Consider the following 23,859-nt stretch of genomic DNA (forward strand, 5'->3'; position numbering starts at 1 on the left):
GTGAATCAGCAGTAAATACAAGAAAAAGTAATTTTACATAACGTCTTATAGTAGACTGCCATATTTTAGTGGTACATATTGATAACAACCATGGCCTAGAGTAGCTAGTATCATGTCTGAGCCCAACATACGAACAAGGCCTAGAACATCCCACTTTTAATCGATATAAGTGAGGAGGAGGAAAACATTGCATACAATATCAAATGGCATACAACAACTTCTTATAATCTTAATACTGAAAACCTTACGGAGGTCTCATCTTTTGTGGCATTCAGAGTAACAATCATTGCATCCTATACTATAATCCCCATTCTTTCCCTCAATTGTCTTTTTAAGGTATCGAGGGTATCGCCCTCCACCACTGCCCATTTCAACTGTCTTCAAGCCTCAGGAGATCGGGCCAGCGCCAATTTCTAAGATGTGGCAATCTGTCGCTTGGCGTCCAGTCATGTGAAATCCACAAATCCATTCTGTAGCTATGCAAGCTTAAATCTTTTTTTTTTTAAACTTTATCTACCGTTTTATTACATTTCTATTTTACAAACATGAGTGCTCCCTGCCATTGTTACATTGGCACAATAATACAAAAGTGTAGGCCATATAAGAGCCAGAATGTCAGTAATCAAATAAAAAGAATATATTGAGCCAGGCTAGCAAGTGTAGTCCCAGTGATGTGTTCGCGCTATCCATAGGTTGCCCCCAACAGCCCGCCGATGCAGGCTTAAATCTTTGATAGATGCCCAATATGTTTACATTCAGCAAAAGAGAGTAGTATGTTGCCTGCTGTTTCGAATATGTGGGTAGTATTAAGCATTGCTTTTGCTCTTAATGTCCCTTTAGTGAGATTTGCAGGCAGTTTTGTCACCAAGCCATCTGATTTTCTTAATTTTCTCATGAATTTTGTAGTCACTGACGAAAAGGATATTTAGTTGGAAATCGCTGCTAAATGGTTGCTGCAGATATTACATGTTTTACTAATGTCTTGGAAAACCCAGCAGGTGATAAACAACTTTGGCTACTATAGGGAACAAGTTATTGGCCAGTCAGTTTATGCTCATGTGTGTCAAAGATTAACAGTTAGGGGTTTACCAGTTCGGAGAACAGAGTTTTTGTAGCCTCAAGCAACAGTGCTGTAACTGGGTTCCGTACATTTTTGTTATGTTATGAGTGGATCACTGACATTATATCGGAATCAACAATATCATGTAACAGAAATATTGTGTTAAAAATATTGTTTACAAAAATATCGATTTCTTATCTTATCTAATGGTAAGTTGAAAAATATCTCCCAAAAATATTGTTTAAAATGAATATTGTTGACGATGCACATATAGTAAAAACCTTTGACGATTACTACCAGACGCTTTACACAACGCATGATTTATGCCCTGAGGTGGTGACAGTGTACCTCAAAGGTGTGACCACAACCACCCTGACGAAGAAACTGGCATCCGGACTAGATTGACCAATACAACTTGAAGAAGTGATCTCTAGCATATCCCGCCAAAAGCCGCCTCTACCTCTGGGCCCCTACGGCTTCCCAGCTGCCTTTTACAAAGTATTCTGTCAAACCCTGGTGTCCCTTCTCACCAGGCTGTTCAACGCTATTGGAGATTCCATGACGCTCCCTCCCACTATGCTTAGGGCAGCAATTGTAGTCATTCCTAAACAAGTAAAGGACAAAACACAATGCTCTTCATACAGGCCAATTTCTCTCCTGAATACGGACCTTGAGCTTTTCACGAGCATCTTAGCTGCTTGCCTCAATTCACTACTACAGTGCCTCATTGACCCAGATCAGGAAGGCTTCATGCCCCTGCGACAATGCAGAAGGATCCTTCACCTTATAAATAAGTAAGTGAGATTTGAACAGTAGATTTGAACAGGAGAGACTACTCCTAGCAGCTGATGCAGAAAAATCATTCAAGAGAGTATATTGGCCCTACCTGGCGGTTACCCTAGCTCACTTCAAAATACTAGACAGATTCATTAAATGGATACTCAGCAGCTACAATTAACCTACAGTTGTAGTCCGAGTCAACGGGACCTCATCCACCCCATTTCCCATCAGCAGGGGAACCAGACAGGGGTGCCCACTCTCGCCCCTGCTGTTCGCCCATTACATGGAACCGATGGCGCATATAGTTCTCACTAATCCCCAAATAACAGGGATGCCATTTGGAGGCGAACAACATACCGTAGGTTTATATGCTGATGACGTCATGTTGGTCCAGGAAAAACCTTCCACCTCTCTCCCTGCCCCATTGAGGGAGCTGAAGACCTTCAGCCTAGCAGCCGGATTTAAAATAAACATTCACAAATCACAGGCTCTTAACTTGACCCTCAGGCGGCATACTCTAGACGCCCTTTAGCATACCTTACCACTCCAATGGACCCGGTCATCTATTCCCTACTTGTGCCTTCAAATCGCGCCCACAATAGCGATTACGGTAACTCTCAATTATCTGACATCGCCACAACAGATCAAATCTGACCTAAGCCAGTGGCGAGCACACCTGTTGTCTTGGCTAGGGCGAATTGCAGCCATCAAAATTACAATTATACTGAAGAGCCTGTTCCTCTTCCAGACCCTTCCTGCCGCACCTCCCCGGAAACGTTAAGAGCCCTACAGCAAGAACTCAACAGATATGTGTGGGTAGACAAATGGCCACACCTCTGCAGAGACCTTAGCTACAGACCGCCCCTAGACGGGGGTCTGGGCATTCCCGCTCTCCTCCGGTATTACCAGGCCTCCCAGCTCAGACTCTTCGTGGAATGGTCCCGCGTGAAATCAGAAAAATGCTGACGGGTTATGGGCAGGCCATTAGCAGGGCGAGCCCTGTGGAGCATACCCTTTCTCCCTCAGCGAACTCACCCTAAAACCATGCACCGCTCTCCTGTTACCAATGCATCATTGGCCGTTTGCAATAGAGTAGCGACAAAAAGAGGCCTAACGTCTTTCCCTTTTCCGTTGACACCCATAGTCCAGAATCCAGCTTTAGCCCGTGCATGCTTGACCCCATTTTCCTTGTCTGGAATCAGAGGGGCTGTTGGTTTGTTAGTCACCTGTTTGACCTAGAGGGCCTGGTTCCCTTTGACTCACTGTGTACTCCATTTACGCTTCCAGAAACTGTATGATGGCACTATGCCCGGGTTGGTCAAGAGGTTATGCACCCCAGTGTCCACACTGGAGCGGAGAGACAACTCACGCCCTTTGAACGCTGGGTACTCTCCAAGACGTCTGATAAGGGATTGGTCTCTGAACTATATTGTTTAATAGGCCCACCCCAGGAGACCCCTAAATCAAGGAGTCAGCTGAGATGGGAGCTGGAGATAGGCAGTGCCCTCCCTCAGAAGGAATGGGGGTCATCTACTACCGGGCACGTCACACCACACATAGCATGGCGTGCACCTAGACTGCCACATAAATTGTCACCTATCGGTACGATACATCCTCTTAAATACACAAATATAACCCGTCTTGGCCCCCAAAATGCTGGCGTCAATGTGGCTCCCCAGGCACCCTCTTGTACTTTCTGTGGGATTGCCCTAACTCACAGCCTATTGGTCACAAGTGCTTGAGGAAACCAACACCCATTTTGATACAGATCTGCCCAGATTACCGAATTATTGTTTTAGGTCTTCCCAACCCTCTTACTTGGGGAGGGGCAGACAGATAGGTATACCATTAGGGGTGGCCCTACAAAATATTATATCGCATTGGGGCACTGAACTGGTTCTCACACATTGGCGGTGGCTACACCTTTTGTGGAACATAATGGGGATGGAACGTATATCCCTTACTCTCTCTAACCAAGGCACATCGTTTCCTAAGTTATGGAGCCCATTCTTGACACTGCTCACAACTGAATTTTGTGTACTCACCTGCCCTAAATACTTACAACTCCTCTGATTAACTGAGACTCATAGAACCAGCATTTAGAGACCAAATGAGAGACAACTTCTCTTAGGGGCAGACAAAGGACTATCTACTAGCCTCAAGATGCTTATGTGATAATACATGGCTCCTGATGTTGATAAAACTAATAAAGAAATTTAAACATACAACTAATATTGTTAAAAACATACATTATTGTTTCTTAATATAGATATATTTATCTTTATATATATTTATATATATATAGATAGATAGCTAGATAGATATATATAATATAGTTTAAAGTAGTAAATCTAAAATATTTTAATATATACCAATAATATCATGTTAATGAAATAAATCTTACTAATATATATATTTAAAAAATATATTTGTATTATTATTTTCATTTTCAACAAACAAGAAAAAGAATATGTCAGATATTACGTTAGTAAGAGAATCATTGTACACAGTCCATTCAACGTTGGTACATTCAGTAATTGTTTCAGGGGAAACAGAGATACTTTTACTATATATAAATATATACTTATATAAACACACATACATATATATATATGTGTGTGTGTATGTTTATATAAATATACACACACATATATAATGTAACACAATTATGAAAAATATATATTTTATATAATATTTTTTTGTTTAATTCTATAAATGTAATACAACAAAAAGCAATATACATATATATATTTTTTTTACATAAAAAAGAAAAAATATTGCAAAATCAATTCCAAAACTTTAAATAAATTACCAAACAAGAAAAAAATTACAAAAATATTATTCCATTTTTAAAACAAATTAAAATATAAATAAATACTATAAAATTACAATGATAAACTTATATTAATAAAAATATATTTAACCAATATTAGGAAATGTATTGGAGTCTGGGAATAACAGATATACTATTCTCCCTCCAGTATATGCAACAGTAGAGAAATCGGAGGACTTTGGTGGGATGAAATATATCATTATAACTCCAAACAGCACAACAGTAGGGAAAGCTTTGGACTTCACAGGGATTACATTTACTATTCCTACTCCAGCCTGTGCAAAAGTAGGGGAAGCCTTGCACTTCAGACGGGTTAAATTTACTATTCCCACTCCAGTCTGTACAACAGTAGGGAAAGCGTTGGACTTCGGAGGGGTAAGGTTTACTGTTCCCACTCCAGTCTGCGCAACAGTAGGGAAAGAACTGGGCTTCAGACTGGTTAAATTTACTATTCTCAGGTCAGTGTGTGCAACAGTAGGGAAAAAGTTGGACTTTGGAGGGGTAAGATTTAATACTCCCACTCCAGTCTGTGTAACAGTAGGGAAAGCTTTGGACTTCAGAGGGGTAAAATTTACTATTTCCACTCCAGTCCGTGCAATAGTAGGGAAAGCGGTGGACTTGCAGGGGTTACATTTTTACTATTCCCACTCCAGTTATTGCAACAGTAGGGGAAACTATGGATTTTCGAGGGGTTAAATTTACTAAGCCCACTCCAGTCTGTGCAACAGTAGGGGAAAGCATTCGACTTCAGAGGGGTAACATTTACGATTCTCACTCCAGTCTGTGCAACAGTAGGGAAACATTGGACTTTGGATAGGTTAAATTTACTATTACCACTCCAGTCTAAGCAACAGTAGGTAAATTACTTTACTTTAAACATGTTACATATTGGAATAACCCTATTAATTTACAAAAAATATGAAACTCTAAATATAAACATTATTACTTAACATATAATGTATATAAAAATATTAAAATAAAAAATTATCCAGTTATTTAGAATGGTTATTTAATCATTACTTGATTACTTTCCGCCCTATACCCCTATAAACCTAGCAACCCACACCTAAAATATAATGAAAATAAATAAGTATAACACAATTTACCTAATTTATAATCAATTACATAATTAACAATAGTTCATTATTAAATATCTAACTTCCAACCCTACAAACTCAGCAGCCTGCACCTAAAATATAACTAAAATATATGATTATTACACAATTTACATAAATAATAATCAATTAAAAAATTTATAATAAATACAAAATAATTGTTAATGAATTGTTACCTAATTAACTTCTTACTCTATACACCTACAAAAGTAGCAACCCGCACCTAAAATATAAGTATAATGAATCAATATCACATAATATACATAATAACTATCAATTACATGGTTACTTAAAAATTATTTATTAATTAATAGTTAATTATTAATTACGTAATTAGCTTCCAACTCTATCCCCCTTCAAAACCCAAAAACCAGCTACAACACTATAAATTATTATTAACAATTAAATAAAGAATTTGAAACCACTTAATATTACAAACGATATTTAAAAAGAATATAATTCTATAAACAGTACTAACACAAAATTATAATATAAATTAAAATACATTAAATTAATTTTAAAAAGATATTCTTTACAACTATATTATTGAAAACGATATGTACAACAAAATTCATAATGATATTACTTACCGAAAAAAATTATATTCTGACAACGATATTTCTGCATCACAATATTTTTGTATCACATTATTTTTTTTACAAATTTATGTCTCCCGATATTTACACCTCAATATTTGGTTCAGCCACCATTACGTATATATGTAGAGCGTGCTATCACCCGCAAGGATATCCTTGCATTGATCAGGTGTTTGGGCCTTGTCTCAATGGCGGGCGGAGATGGGGTCGGTGGGGGGTGTTTTACTCGAGCCAAGCGTTAAACTTCTTGTGGAACTAAAGTAGAGGGGAGAAAACTCTGATGTTAGTGGGAGGTCATCCCAAGCTTCATTAGCGATGTATGAGAAGGCTTGTCCTCTGGCTCTGGTCTGGTCAAGCTTAACAGTGGTCTGTGGCTGCTTAATGAAAGGAGATGCGTTTGGTCTACTAGTCTGGGTCTTTGTTGTATAGTGCTTTGAGCATTTGTATGAGGAATTTGACCTGAGTGCGCTGGTTTATTGTGAGCAAGCGTAGCTCCTTGAGGTAAGATGGGATGTGAGTCCTGCGCGATAAGTTGAGGATGAATCTTGCTGTCACGTTCTGGTCCAGCCTGCTGATTTAAGAATGATTTCTGAAATCTGAGAACGACTTTTGAGTTGTGTTAACTTTATGTCAATTTCAGGTAATTCCTACGAGTTGAAGGTAGAAATCAAACTGATTTCAAAATTTGTGATTAATTTGGTCCAAACTATTGAGTGAAGACATAATCCTGTATTGCTGCAAGCCTCTTTACCAAATGAAATTACCTGTTTCCAGATTGCCAAATTATCCATTCATTATGACTATATTTAACTCCATGGTCCATTTTAATAAGTGCATTGATTAAACATTACGCTTAGTATTTTGAAAAAAGGGTAACGCAAGATCCAAAATGGCATCTATATTCAGAAAACAAGCTTTCCTATAAGCTGGTGTTGTAATTCTCATATTAAAGTTTTTAGCCTCCAAACAGAGGTAGGAAATTGATCTAACAATTTGAGTAGAAGCCATTGAAAAGTTCTGCAAAAGACGCCCAAAATTAATAGTGGGTCCAAAATAAACATTACATAGTAATAACTCATGCAAGCAGTCATCCGATCCCATAAATTAGCAGTACTCAACTAAAGCAAAGTGGCTACCGTTCTGTGGCTTTCCAATTAAAGGAGGATCTTAACAGAATGGAACCTCTACCCACCCATTGGCCGCCCTCTGCCTGATGGTGTGACAGGGCAACAGAAAACAAAATAATTATCAAAATCCTTAACTAGCCAAGTCTTGTAAACAGATAATGAATGCATCATCAAAATAAAAGCTAAAATTGTCAGATGAGAGGAGACCTTGCAGCCCAGCCACATTTCAGCTGCATAACTTCCAGATAATCCTCGGAGGAACGAATGCTAACAAGTGCATTGGGGAGTCAGGACGAAGTCTGGCCGTCTAGCCTTGATTATCTCTATCATCTACATTCTTCATTTTCTCACTCACTTGTCTGTCATCAGTAGCATTGTGGATGAACAACAACTGTCTACGCATTAACAGTGAAAAAAACTGAACTATTAATCGTCGGCAAATCCCCCTCCGCCTGGTCACACTTGTGGTGGGCGGCGGAACTGGGTAATCTTCCCTCCCCTGTGGACTCTGTCAGAGATCTTGGAGTAATGCTTGACTCCGATCTCTCTTTCAGATCTCAGGTCAATAAAGTCACGGGAAGGTGCTTCAGTACATTCAAAATCCTTCGCAAAGTCCTCGACCTCCTCCCCATTAATGCCAGAAAAACACTAGTCCATGCCCTAGTCACACCCCATCTCGACTACGGCAATGTCCTGCTCCTAGGTCTAAGTAAAAAATGCTTACACCAACTGCAGGGCGTGCAAAACGCTGCTGCCCGCCTGGTACTCAACTTGCCTCGCAGAGCATCTGGGAAAAACGCCCTAGCAAAGCTTCACTGGCTCCCGGTCAAAGATCGCAAAGCCTTATGCTTTACGCACCGCATTGCCCAGGGCAATGATGAGTTTGTCGTTATTGTTGAGCAAGACTGGGTCACTTCCAGGGTGAGCACAAAAGCCAGAGAGGCACTCACTCAGTAGATTATGATCTTAGATCATGCATGCCTTTGAATGCTAACTAAGCCATTTATTTGAGGAGTGTGGTTGCAGAGCATCTATTGAAGAGGGGTCTGCAGATGCCTAGAACAGAAGGGAGATGCTAGACGTTTCAGGAAAAAAGTAATAATTACGTATTAGTAGGAGGAACGAAATGATGCATGCAAGAAGAATGCAGTTATGCTTTTCAGTTGGTGGGGAGACCAGCATACCTATAGTTGTTTTGAATAGTTTTACAGGGCATGGGTCAATAGTCGAAAAAGATACGTTTGGGCACGTTAGTATGTTCACTCTATGTAAGCCTGATAAGGCGTTGAAGTGAAACCTCAGGGGTGTGGACATGGTGCTTAGGAGTAGTCCAATTTGGTTTTGTAAGGTTGATAATGTGACTGAACTTAATATTGTTGGTACAGGTGTCTTCTGACGTGGTTATTGCACTGTGCTTAGTGTTTTATCCTTGCTTGTGTTTGTATTTTCAAAGCATCCACTTTCCTTTTTCCCCATCTTTAGATCACCCCTTCCCAAGAATTGCAAGATTAATGTACCGCCAGGTCTATTTTTAAAATATGATAACGTCATAGGTGCAGTAACCACCAAATGATACTGATAGAATCTGAGAAGAACCACACATTGCACACCATTCTGACACTTGACAATGGAAGGAGGGAAGTCGCACTAATCTATGGGCATTGCAAAAGGACTCGAACGCGAACCTAGGCATTTTGAGAGGTGCTTACATCCTGAATATTTTCTATATTAATCAGATGTTGCCGCAGCCTGTTTTTTTTCTTTCTAAATATTATTCTTTGTTGTTTTGTATTCGTAATACAGCACAGCAGTTGTGCTCCTAGCAAGCATGGATCTTGTAAATTAAAACATTATTCAGTTGCCCATTTCTGTAAGATAGTGCCAATGTCAATGAAGAAAGCAAAAGAGTCACGTAAAATACAAAGAAAAACAAAAAAATTAAAGAACATACAACAAAACTTACATTGAACAAGGAATCAAAGCAACATCTCTGAGGGGTGAATCAGCAGTAAATACAAGAAAAAGTAATTTTACATAACGTCTTATAGTAGACTGCCATATTTTAGTGGTACATATTGATAACAACCATGGCCTAGAGTAGCTAGTATCATGTCTGAGCCCAACATACGAACAAGGCCTAGAACATCCCACTTTTAATCGATATAAGTGAGGAGGAGGAAAACATTGCATACAATATCAAATGGCATACAACAACTTCTTATAATCTTAATACTGAAAACCTTACGGAGGTCTCATCTTTTGTGGCATTCAGAGTAACAATCATTGCATCCTATACTATAATCCCCATTCTTTCCCTCAATTGTCTTTTTAAGGTATCGAGGGTATCGCCCTCCACCACTGCCCATTTCAACTGTCTTCAAGCCTCAGGAGATCGGGCCAGCGCCAATTTCTAAGATGTGGCAATCTGTCGCTTGGCGTCCAGTCATGTGAAATCCACAAATCCATTCTGTAGCTATGCAAGCTTAAATCTTTTTTTTTTTAAACTTTATCTACCGTTTTATTACATTTCTATTTTACAAACATGAGTGCTCCCTGCCATTGTTACATTGGCACAATAATACAAAAGTGTAGGCCATATAAGAGCCAGAATGTCAGTAATCAAATAAAAAGAATATATTGAGCCAGGCTAGCAAGTGTAGTCCCAGTGATGTGTTCGCGCTATCCATAGGTTGCCCCCAACAGCCCGCCGATGCAGGCTTAAATCTTTGATAGATGCCCAATATGTTTACATTCAGCAAAAGAGAGTAGTATGTTGCCTGCTGTTTCGAATATGTGGGTAGTATTAAGCATTGCTTTTGCTCTTAATGTCCCTTTAGTGAGATTTGCAGGCAGTTTTGTCACCAAGCCATCTGATTTTCTTAATTTTCTCATGAATTTTGTAGTCACTGACGAAAAGGATATTTAGTTGGAAATCGCTGCTAAATGGTTGCTGCAGATATTACATGTTTTACTAATGTCTTGGAAAACCCAGCAGGTGATAAACAACTTTGGCTACTATAGGGAACAAGTTATTGGCCAGTCAGTTTATGCTCATGTGTGTCAAAGATTAACAGTTAGGGGTTTACCAGTTCGGAGAACAGAGTTTTTGTAGCCTCAAGCAACAGTGCTGTAACTGGGTTCCGTACATTTTTGTTATGTTATGAGTGGATCACTGACATTATATCGGAATCAACAATATCATGTAACAGAAATATTGTGTTAAAAATATTGTTTACAAAAATATCGATTTCTTATCTTATCTAATGGTAAGTTGAAAAATATCTCCCAAAAATATTGTTTAAAATGAATATTGTTGACGATGCACATATAGTAAAAACCTTTGACGATTACTACCAGACGCTTTACACAACGCATGATTTATGCCCTGAGGTGGTGACAGTGTACCTCAAAGGTGTGACCACAACCACCCTGACGAAGAAACTGGCATCCGGACTAGATTGACCAATACAACTTGAAGAAGTGATCTCTAGCATATCCCGCCAAAAGCCGCCTCTACCTCTGGGCCCCTACGGCTTCCCAGCTGCCTTTTACAAAGTATTCTGTCAAACCCTGGTGTCCCTTCTCACCAGGCTGTTCAACGCTATTGGAGATTCCATGACGCTCCCTCCCACTATGCTTAGGGCAGCAATTGTAGTCATTCCTAAACAAGTAAAGGACAAAACACAATGCTCTTCATACAGGCCAATTTCTCTCCTGAATACGGACCTTGAGCTTTTCACGAGCATCTTAGCTGCTTGCCTCAATTCACTACTACAGTGCCTCATTGACCCAGATCAGGAAGGCTTCATGCCCCTGCGACAATGCAGAAGGATCCTTCACCTTATAAATAAGTAAGTGAGATTTGAACAGTAGATTTGAACAGGAGAGACTACTCCTAGCAGCTGATGCAGAAAAATCATTCAAGAGAGTATATTGGCCCTACCTGGCGGTTACCCTAGCTCACTTCAAAATACTAGACAGATTCATTAAATGGATACTCAGCAGCTACAATTAACCTACAGTTGTAGTCCGAGTCAACGGGACCTCATCCACCCCATTTCCCATCAGCAGGGGAACCAGACAGGGGTGCCCACTCTCGCCCCTGCTGTTCGCCCATTACATGGAACCGATGGCGCATATAGTTCTCACTAATCCCCAAATAACAGGGATGCCATTTGGAGGCGAACAACATACCGTAGGTTTATATGCTGATGACGTCATGTTGGTCCAGGAAAAACCTTCCACCTCTCTCCCTGCCCCATTGAGGGAGCTGAAGACCTTCAGCCTAGCAGCCGGATTTAAAATAAACATTCACAAATCACAGGCTCTTAACTTGACCCTCAGGCGGCATACTCTAGACGCCCTTTAGCATACCTTACCACTCCAATGGACCCGGTCATCTATTCCCTACTTGTGCCTTCAAATCGCGCCCACAATAGCGATTACGGTAACTCTCAATTATCTGACATCGCCACAACAGATCAAATCTGACCTAAGCCAGTGGCGAGCACACCTGTTGTCTTGGCTAGGGCGAATTGCAGCCATCAAAATTACAATTATACTGAAGAGCCTGTTCCTCTTCCAGACCCTTCCTGCCGCACCTCCCCGGAAACGTTAAGAGCCCTACAGCAAGAACTCAACAGATATGTGTGGGTAGACAAATGGCCACACCTCTGCAGAGACCTTAGCTACAGACCGCCCCTAGACGGGGGTCTGGGCATTCCCGCTCTCCTCCGGTATTACCAGGCCTCCCAGCTCAGACTCTTCGTGGAATGGTCCCGCGTGAAATCAGAAAAATGCTGACGGGTTATGGGCAGGCCATTAGCAGGGCGAGCCCTGTGGAGCATACCCTTTCTCCCTCAGCGAACTCACCCTAAAACCATGCACCGCTCTCCTGTTACCAATGCATCATTGGCCGTTTGCAATAGAGTAGCGACAAAAAGAGGCCTAACGTCTTTCCCTTTTCCGTTGACACCCATAGTCCAGAATCCAGCTTTAGCCCGTGCATGCTTGACCCCATTTTCCTTGTCTGGAATCAGAGGGGCTGTTGGTTTGTTAGTCACCTGTTTGACCTAGAGGGCCTGGTTCCCTTTGACTCACTGTGTACTCCATTTACGCTTCCAGAAACTGTATGATGGCACTATGCCCGGGTTGGTCAAGAGGTTATGCACCCCAGTGTCCACACTGGAGCGGAGAGACAACTCACGCCCTTTGAACGCTGGGTACTCTCCAAGACGTCTGATAAGGGATTGGTCTCTGAACTATATTGTTTAATAGGCCCACCCCAGGAGACCCCTAAATCAAGGAGTCAGCTGAGATGGGAGCTGGAGATAGGCAGTGCCCTCCCTCAGAAGGAATGGGGGTCATCTACTACCGGGCACGTCACACCACACATAGCATGGCGTGCACCTAGACTGCCACATAAATTGTCACCTATCGGTACGATACATCCTCTTAAATACACAAATATAACCCGTCTTGGCCCCCAAAATGCTGGCGTCAATGTGGCTCCCCAGGCACCCTCTTGTACTTTCTGTGGGATTGCCCTAACTCACAGCCTATTGGTCACAAGTGCTTGAGGAAACCAACACCCATTTTGATACAGATCTGCCCAGATTACCGAATTATTGTTTTAGGTCTTCCCAACCCTCTTACTTGGGGAGGGGCAGACAGATAGGTATACCATTAGGGGTGGCCCTACAAAATATTATATCGCATTGGGGCACTGAACTGGTTCTCACACATTGGCGGTGGCTACACCTTTTGTGGAACATAATGGGGATGGAACGTATATCCCTTACTCTCTCTAACCAAGGCACATCGTTTCCTAAGTTATGGAGCCCATTCTTGACACTGCTCACAACTGAATTTTGTGTACTCACCTGCCCTAAATACTTACAACTCCTCTGATTAACTGAGACTCATAGAACCAGCATTTAGAGACCAAATGAGAGACAACTTCTCTTAGGGGCAGACAAAGGACTATCTACTAGCCTCAAGATGCTTATGTGATAATACATGGCTCCTGATGTTGATAAAACTAATAAAGAAATTTAAACATACAACTAATATTGTTAAAAACATACATTATTGTTTCTTAATATAGATATATTTATCTTTATATATATTTATATATATAGATAGATAGCTAGATAGATATATATAATATAGTTTAAAGTAGTAAATCTAAAATATTTTAATATATACCAATAATATCATGTTAATGAAATAAATCTTACTAATATATATATTTAAAAAATATATTTGTATTATTATTTTCATTTTCAACAAACAAGAAAAAGAATATGTCAGATATTACGTTAGTAAGAGAATCATTGTACACAGTCCATTCAACGTTGGTACATTCAGTAATCGTTTCAGGGGAAACAGAGATACTTTTACTATATATAAATATATACTTATATAAACACACATACATATATATATATGTGTGTGTGTATGTTTATATAAATATACACACACATATATAATGTAACACAATTATGAAAAATATATATTTTATATAATATTTTTTTGTTTAATTCTATAAATGTAATACAACAAAAAGCAATATACATATATATATTTTTTTTACATAAAAAAGAAAAAATATTGCAAAATCAATTCCAAAACTTTAAATAAATTACCAAACAAGAAAAAAATTACAAAAATATTATTCCATTTTTAAAACAAATTAAAATATAAATAAATACTATAAAATTACAATGATAAACTTATATTAATAAAAATATATTTAACCAATATTAGGAAATGTATTGGAGTCTGGGAATAACAGATATACTATTCTCCCTCCAGTATATGCAACAGTAGAGAAATCGGAGGACTTTGGTGGGATGAAATATATCATTATAACTCCAAACAGCACAACAGTAGGGAAAGCTTTGGACTTCACAGGGATTACATTTACTATTCCTACTCCAGCCTGTGCAAAAGTAGGGGAAGCCTTGCACTTCAGACGGGTTAAATTTACTATTCCCACTCCAGTCTGTACAACAGTAGGGAAAGCGTTGGACTTCGGAGGGGTAAGGTTTACTGTTCCCACTCCAGTCTGCGCAACAGTAGGGAAAGAACTGGGCTTCAGACTGGTTAAATTTACTATTCTCAGGTCAGTGTGTGCAACAGTAGGGAAAAAGTTGGACTTTGGAGGGGTAAGATTTAATACTCCCACTCCAGTCTGTGTAACAGTAGGGAAAGCTTTGGACTTCAGAGGGGTAAAATTTACTATTTCCACTCCAGTCCGTGCAATAGTAGGGAAAGCGGTGGACTTGCAGGGGTTACATTTTTACTATTCCCACTCCAGTTATTGCAACAGTAGGGGAAACTATGGATTTTCGAGGGGTTAAATTTACTAAGCCCACTCCAGTCTGTGCAACAGTAGGGGAAAGCATTCGACTTCAGAGGGGTAACATTTACGATTCTCACTCCAGTCTGTGCAACAGTAGGGAAACATTGGACTTTGGATAGGTTAAATTTACTATTACCACTCCAGTCTAAGCAACAGTAGGTAAATTACTTTACTTTAAACATGTTACATATTGGAATAACCCTATTAATTTACAAAAAATATGAAACTCTAAATATAAACATTATTACTTAACATATAATGTATATAAAAATATTAAAATAAAAAATTATCCAGTTATTTAGAATGGTTATTTAATCATTACTTGATTACTTTCCGCCCTATACCCCTATAAACCTAGCAACCCACACCTAAAATATAATGAAAATAAATAAGTATAACACAATTTACCTAATTTATAATCAATTACATAATTAACAATAGTTCATTATTAAATATCTAACTTCCAACCCTACAAACTCAGCAGCCTGCACCTAAAATATAACTAAAATATATGATTATTACACAATTTACATAAATAATAATCAATTAAAAAATTTATAATAAATACAAAATAATTGTTAATGAATTGTTACCTAATTAACTTCTTACTCTATACACCTACAAAAGTAGCAACCCGCACCTAAAATATAAGTATAATGAATCAATATCACATAATATACATAATAACTATCAATTACATGGTTACTTAAAAATTATTTATTAATTAATAGTTAATTATTAATTACGTAATTAGCTTCCAACTCTATCCCCCTTCAAAACCCAAAAACCAGCTACAACACTATAAATTATTATTAACAATTAAATAAAGAATTTGAAACCACTTAATATTACAAACGATATTTAAAAAGAATATAATTCTATAAACAGTACTAACACAAAATTATAATATAAATTAAAATACATTAAATTAATTTTAAAAAGATATTCTTTACAACTATATTATTGAAAACGATATGTACAACAAAATTCATAATGATATTACTTACCGAAAAAAATTATATTCTGACAACGATATTTCTGCATCACAATATTTTTGTATCACATTATTTTTTTTACAAATTTATGTCTCCCGATATTTACACCTCAATATTTGGTTCAGCCACCATTACGTATATATGTAGAGCGTGCTATCACCCGCAAGGATATCCTTGCATTGATCAGGTGTTTGGGCCTTGTCTCAATGGCGGGCGGAGATGGGGTCGGTGGGGGGTGTTTTACTCGAGCCAAGCGTTAAACTTCTTGTGGAACTAAAGTAGAGGGGAGAAAACTCTGATGTTAGTGGGAGGTCATCCCAAGCTTCATTAGCGATGTATGAGAAGGCTTGTCCTCTGGCTCTGGTCTGGTCAAGCTTAACAGTGGTCTGTGGCTGCTTAATGAAAGGAGATGCGTTTGGTCTACTAGTCTGGGTCTTTGTTGTATAGTGCTTTGAGCATTTGTATGAGGAATTTGACCTGAGTGCGCTGGTTTATTGTGAGCAAGCGTAGCTCCTTGAGGTAAGATGGGATGTGAGTCCTGCGCGATAAGTTGAGGATGAATCTTGCTGTCACGTTCTGGTCCAGCCTGCTGATTTAAGAATGATTTCTGAAATCTGAGAACGACTTTTGAGTTGTGTTAACTTTATGTCAATTTCAGGTAATTCCTACGAGTTGAAGGTAGAAATCAAACTGATTTCAAAATTTGTGATTAATTTGGTCCAAACTATTGAGTGAAGACATAATCCTGTATTGCTGCAAGCCTCTTTACCAAATGAAATTACCTGTTTCCAGATTGCCAAATTATCCATTCATTATGACTATATTTAACTCCATGGTCCATTTTAATAAGTGCATTGATTAAACATTACGCTTAGTATTTTGAAAAAAGGGTAACGCAAGATCCAAAATGGCATCTATATTCAGAAAACAAGCTTTCCTATAAGCTGGTGTTGTAATTCTCATATTAAAGTTTTTAGCCTCCAAACAGAGGTAGGAAATTGATCTAACAATTTGAGTAGAAGCCATTGAAAAGTTCTGCAAAAGACGCCCAAAATTAATAGTGGGTCCAAAATAAACATTACATAGTAATAACTCATGCAAGCAGTCATCCGATCCCATAAATTAGCAGTACTCAACTAAAGCAAAGTGGCTACCGTTCTGTGGCTTTCCAATTAAAGGAGGATCTTAACAGAATGGAACCTCTACCCACCCATTGGCCGCCCTCTGCCTGATGGTGTGACAGGGCAACAGAAAACAAAATAATTATCAAAATCCTTAACTAGCCAAGTCTTGTAAACAGATAATGAATGCATCATCAAAATAAAAGCTAAAATTGTCAGATGAGAGGAGACCTTGCAGCCCAGCCACATTTCAGCTGCATAACTTCCAGATAATCCTCGGAGGAACGAATGCTAACAAGTGCATTGGGGAGTCAGGACGAAGTCTGGCCGTCTAGCCTTGATTATCTCTATCATCTACATTCTTCATTTTCTCACTCACTTGTCTGTCATCAGTAGCATTGTGGATGAACAACAACTGTCTACGCATTAACAGTGAAAAAAACTGAACTATTAATCGTCGGCAAATCCCCCTCCGCCTGGTCACACTTGTGGTGGGCGGCGGAACTGGGTAATCTTCCCTCCCCTGTGGACTCTGTCAGAGATCTTGGAGTAATGCTTGACTCCGATCTCTCTTTCAGATCTCAGGTCAATAAAGTCACGGGAAGGTGCTTCAGTACATTCAAAATCCTTCGCAAAGTCCTCGACCTCCTCCCCATTAATGCCAGAAAAACACTAGTCCATGCCCTAGTCACACCCCATCTCGACTACGGCAATGTCCTGCTCCTAGGTCTAAGTAAAAAATGCTTACACCAACTGCAGGGCGTGCAAAACGCTGCTGCCCGCCTGGTACTCAACTTGCCTCGCAGAGCATCTGGGAAAAACGCCCTAGCAAAGCTTCACTGGCTCCCGGTCAAAGATCGCAAAGCCTTATGCTTTACGCACCGCATTGCCCAGGGCAAAGGCCCAGGTTAATTGCAAAAGCTCCTTACAATTCACCGTCCCACCAAAAACCTGAGATCGGCCGGAGCTATGCTGTTCAAACTCCCGCGCACTCGCAGAGTCAAGATGGGTGGCCGCTCTTTCAGACTTCTGGCCCCCAAGTACTGGAATGAATTACCCCTGAATCTTCGTATGAAACCTTCAGAAACGAGATTCCGGGCCAAACTCAAGACTTATCTATACCCTGGCACCCCCCTTCCTTGTAACCTCGCTTCCCTCTCCCTTGTTTTCTGTTCTTGAGATGTAGTAGCATTCTAGCGCGGGGACACACTATTTTTAGTGGGATGTACGTTGTTACAACGCAGGTTGTAACAACGCATACCTTTACCATGCGGCCGCTACAACGCAAGTCGTTACCACGACTTGCGTTGGAGGGCGCGGATTTAGGATTTTTATAATTTTATATTCCAACACCAGTCCCCGTAACAGTAGGGAAGGTGTTGGAATATAAATTTATAAAATTCATTATCCCACAGCGCCCTCCAGCGCAAGTCGTGGTAACGACTTGCGTTGTAACGGCCGCGTGGTAAAGGTACCGCGTGGTAAAAACTTCGTGGTAAAGGTTGTTTACCTTTTTAGTGCAGCCAGGCGCTTTAAAAATGGCTTTATTATTATTATTATTATTGACCATTCTCATTAATAACTTAATAATTGAGGTTTGTGAGGTTTTTAGCTAAATACTTTAAATTCCTAGGCATTGTGTACTGAGATCAAATTCTGGAGGGTCTGGAAGGTATGTGGATAGTTGAAGTCAATCTAAATACTTCATTTCCAAAAATGGGGAGAACATCTATACACATTTTATTTTAAAAAACATACTGTCTTTCAGGACTAGAGAAGAAATTGACTCCAAATACAAATGCACACGGGTCACCTGAAAATCCTGCCCCTCTTTAAACAACATCTTGGGGAGAAATAAGTCTAACATCATATACAATGTAAAATATATTCAGGATGGCCTGATGATTAAAAAATCAGTTCATATTAGATTTGGGAAAGAGCTCTAAAAACTTGGAAAAATATCGGATTAAACTCCGAAATCACCAAGCCTCATCAATTAAAGAAGTATTTGATTCACTGACTACTTGATTAAATATATTCAGTTCCAATGAAGTATCAAGTATGAAATGGGTCACAAACCTGATTTTTTGGGGAAAAACAATTTATTAAGGAACCAACAATCAATTAATCTTCCCCCCAAACCTTTCCTAGATGGGCATGAGGATTTTAAGTCGTGAACTGTTACAGTTTTTCCTGCTGAATCAGAATCAGTAGATGCAACCCCTGTTTTCTTAAAATTTCCTGCTTTCAAGTGAGGAAAATAAATCTGGAATAGTTCTCCTTTTGGGGGTAGAAATTTTTCTAGGAGCAGGTACCACATGAGGAGCTACATTAAGTTCTAGCGCCTCCAGAGAAAGGCATTGATAAGTGATTGTATGATTTTGAAGCTCTTTAGTATGAAGGGCCATCCTCAAGGGCCTTACCAACCTTGCTGAACTCTACTGGTGGGCAAGATGGGTTTCCACCTCAATCCTTTTCAAATGACTAGACCTAATCTTTTAAGTCCCCTTCTCTTCTTCTCACAAAGATGAGGTTGAAATTAAAGTTGGAGATATACAAGGGGCGATAGAAATAATATTTGAATGTGAAAATGAAATACAAAAAGACCTGAAAACCTTATCAGTTACCCCCATCACGTAATGACACCGATTCCAGTGATTCATAACTTGATGTTATAAATCAAGAGTCAAAACCGGATTCAAACTGTGCATCCACGAAAGTGCACCATCCAGTTATCCATATGTCCTAAGAGAGTTTTAAGGCCAGGGGCCACCGCCTGGAACCACACTAGCCTGCAATGACTTTAGACCGTGAGTGCCACCAAAGACCTGCAAGTCTCCCCCGTCCCCAACAACAGTCACCCAGTCTACACCTCAACTCCTCTGCCAGCTGATCAGGAAGCAAACTGAAGCCAGGTTTGTTGCAGTGCCTGGAATCACTGCAGCGCCAAGTCAACAGTCAAGTGTGGAAAGAACGTGAACTGGCACAAGTACGTCAACTGCCCAGTGCCGTGTGAGTCAAACTCTGTAGTGTACCAGCGCACCAGTGGACCCGTGTCCTGCAATCTCCCGTCATAAAAGTGGCCTCAACACCGTTGCCACTGCAAACAGTGGAAGACGCAAAGCTGATTCGGAGGGAGTGCTGAACCCCAGTACCAATCCTACTCTGTTTGGCAGTAAATGCTCCGCCTTCCTGCTAAAGCTCTCTTCAGCACATCCTCTTGGGTGACGGAATGTCAGGTTTGTCCAAAACTGTGATGGTACAGGAAGTCCTCTCCTTCACCCAGCTTCTCCACCAGTATAAAGACCACCAGTTCAGTGGGAGACATTCTGGAAATCTGCTGCTGTCAGTCCCATGCAGCATAGAACAGCCAATAACTGCCAGTCCACAGCTCATTATTCTGAGCCACAAGTCAGACCCAGGTCGGAGTGGTGGCCGCACAATATTGCTGACTATGGGCTGTAGTGAACCAGGTGAACCTGTGCTTGGGGCTTTCTGGCAGCCTCCTCCAGCCCGCTCCAGCCTGCTCTGACCTCCTCTGACCTCCTCTCGTTCACTGCAGGTGTGCAGCATTAGTGTTGGAGTGGATGGGGGGCAACACAATGTTTCAGACTGCATGCGGCTGTGGCGAACTAGGCTGACCCACTGCCAGGGGCCTCTGAAAGCCTCCACTGGTCTCCTTCAACCCATTCCGACCTCCTCCGACCGCTCAGTGCTAGCTCACAGCATCAGCATCTCATGTCACTCAGCAGTAAAATCTTTGTTGAGTTTTTATATTGACCTGCACATATATCGTCCCCACAAAACCCTCTACCAACATATTGTCAAGGAACGAAGAACAAGGAGTTAAGAAAAGTAAATCTGTACTCCCCGATATACACTTGGGTTAATGATATGAATGTAGTCAATACAGTGGCGTAGACATATGTGTAGGTCAATATAACTATAACTGAAAAATAACAACCTAGGCAATTATTTCAAGGCTTGTCTAGATAATACTAGCTAGGAGAATTAAAAAATCCAAAAAGTTTAGACCAAAATATTTATTGTCACAATGTATAGCTCATCACAAAATACATATTTTTATACAAACATACTTTTAAAAAATTGTATCAACATACAATATCAAACAGATCAAAACATAGTATCGTGGACACAATAACAGTAAAACAAAATAAAACAGTGGCAGAAAAGGTAAATTCGTCGCGTGTTTCGGCGACCAGCGCCTTCTTCAGGAGTAGCCACTACTGACCTGAATTAAAAGATGTAAAAGAAATCCATTTATTACTAATATGCATTCTATCTGACATACTTATAGGCATAATTCACATTATTACACAAAGCAAATATAACCTGAAATGAGATTCTAATCACATGACAACAACAAGACTATTAGTATAACATTTCGGATCATTTATTTTCTCCTATTTCGTGGACAAGCAAGACTTTTATACATTTTCAGTCTATAGAGATAGAGTACTTCAGTGCTCGGTATGACCAAGAATACTTACTTGTTAGACACTAACAAGTATCCAAACCACTCAAATGATATAGGATTTTATCCAGTTCAGTTTGATAATAAAGTAATCTATAAGGGATGGAAAAAAATTCCAAATTGTAAGACTGGTTCAAAGATGAGCAATCAGCCTATACAGACAACAGTAAATAGTAACCTCTATTATTACTTACTTCAAATTTATATAAATCAGGAACCACTACACATCGCGTAATGTAGTCTCAAAATCAATATAACTGACCTCATTATTTTAACATACAACCTATTGTGTGATGTTATTTGGTGTTGAGATTGTGTGGAGAGCTGTGATGTCAATATGTGTTGTAGGAGGTGAGTGGAGTACAGTTTCCCACTTCTGAGTCATCTTGCTGGTTATTCCTCATGGCAGACTGTGATCCTAAATTTGTGTGATGACTTTAATGCTTTTATAGGCTAGACTCACTGAAGCTAAATGCTAAATTATAGTTGCCCTGTTTGAAACAATATTGTGTTTTTTAAGCCCGCAGAGTGTGGAAAAACTACCTTCCCGCCATCAATGGTATTGTATATCTGGTGGACTGTATCGATCACGAGAGGCTCATGGAATCCAAACAAGAAATGGATGTGAGTACATTTATTTGAGTGAAAAGATTTTATTTAATTTTATATATATGAATTATATTCCATCACACGTTGTATATAAAAGTTTATTCATAAAGACCAGAAACCCATCTATGTAAATTAAACCAAGAACAACTGTACTTATACCTAGAGTCAGGTAAAATGAAAAACACTCTCAAAGGATAATGTAGCCAAGCAGCATTCAAAGAGAGGACCACACTCTTCTCATTTAACAGGCACTGTGCTTAAAAGAACACTTGCAGTTTACATCCACATGGTCAGTCCTCTTGGGAATGAAATAGATGGGATCTTTTCCAACTATAGCCATCTTCTGAATTTAGCAATATTGCCAGTAACTTGCTCTGATCACAGCGCTGTCACTTGGGAAATCCTTCTGTATCATAGTACAGTCTAGAAGAAGGCTCCCAAGAAGCTAATTCATTTCTGGGCATGGGACCAGATTAATGGGCAGGAACTTAATTCATTCCTGCTTACTTCTCAACCAGCTGTGGCGGAAGAGGCAGACAAGACGGTATCTAATTATTCTTCATGACTGACTGGAGCTGTCAACAGGCTGGCTCCAGACAAACAGATTGTATCAAGGAGAAATAAACCTACATCTCTGTGTTTCTGGGAAATGTTTCGGGCTGCTAAGAAAGCCTGTTGCAAACAAGAACGTAGGTGAAAAGAGAACTACGATAATAATGACAAAGAAATATATAAATCTTTGCTAGCAGTTTATAAAAAGCTTATAATGAAGGAAAAATTGCAGTACTTTATTAGTTTAATTGACAAATCCTGTTCTACCTCCAAAGCCCTTTTTCAAACCTTTTCCAAACTTTCGTCTCTGGCGATTAAGAATATGGATAATACTAATCCGGAATTCTGTGATTCTCTAGCTTCATTTTTTGAGGTTATCAATATTAAATTCACTTTGATTACAGCAATATCTCCTATTAGGAAGGACATTTGTTGGCTTTAATCTTATCTCAGTAGATCACGTTAGTTGGTTTTCTCTACCAAATTCACAATCCCTGACCTCCTGAAATTGTACCTCTCATTCCTGACCTGTAGAGTGCCCAATTGACGTCCATTTTTAATGCCGCACTCAGGACCAGTGTCTTTCTAAAAGACTGGAAAGGTGCCTCAATTCTCCTGTTGCTTAAGAAAACCAATATGACTGCATTCAACTCCAATAGCTACAGACTGATCTCCAGGCTGCCTTTTGCAGCTAAAATACTAGAGAAAGAAATTAACTTTCAACTATCAGTCTTCATGGATAGCAATCAGCTAATGGGCGACTCCCAGTATGGGTTTCGCAAGGGGCATTCCACAGAATTTTCTCTTATTGCAGCTATAGAGATGGTTAGGGCCACTGTGGATGGTGGGGGCAATGCTGCCCTCATTCTTCTCGACCTTACCACGCCCTTTGACACAGTCAATCATGACCGTTTGTTGAACCGGCTGGAGGATCTGGGTATCTAAATCATTTTCCTTACCATGCGGAGTTCCCCAGGGCTCCTCAGTGAGTCCAACTCTTTTCAAAATGTATGTTACCCTGCTGCCTGCCCTGGTTAAATTGTTCGGTATATCTATTGTCTCATATGCGGATGGCACTCAAATTGTTGTCTCCCTTTTGTAAGAATGGTCCCGCCGTTAATGAGACATTCTAGAACTGCATTCGGGAGGTCAGTGCGTGGATGCATGCAAATTGTCTTAGAATGAACTCTGCAAAAGCAGAAGTCATCTT

The 23,859-nt window shown here is 39.7% G+C and overlaps 1 protein-coding gene across 2 annotated transcripts in view; it reads left to right on the forward strand.

Moving 5' to 3' along the window:
- The window catches only part of LOC144769233 (small COPII coat GTPase SAR1B-like), a 382,034-nt gene that overhangs the window by 255,839 nt on the left and 102,336 nt on the right, over nucleotides 1-23,859 (forward strand). For both annotated transcript variants that reach the window (XM_078653274.1, XM_078653275.1), the window contains one exon: nucleotides 22,009-22,112. In XM_078653274.1, the coding sequence (XP_078509400.1) occupies nucleotides 22,009-22,112 (104 nt within the window). The remainder of the gene's footprint in view (nucleotides 1-22,008; nucleotides 22,113-23,859) is intronic.

This window comes from Lissotriton helveticus, chromosome 7 (genome assembly GCF_964261635.1).
Source record: "Lissotriton helveticus chromosome 7, aLisHel1.1, whole genome shotgun sequence".
Lineage (NCBI taxonomy): Eukaryota > Metazoa > Chordata > Amphibia > Caudata > Salamandridae > Lissotriton > Lissotriton helveticus.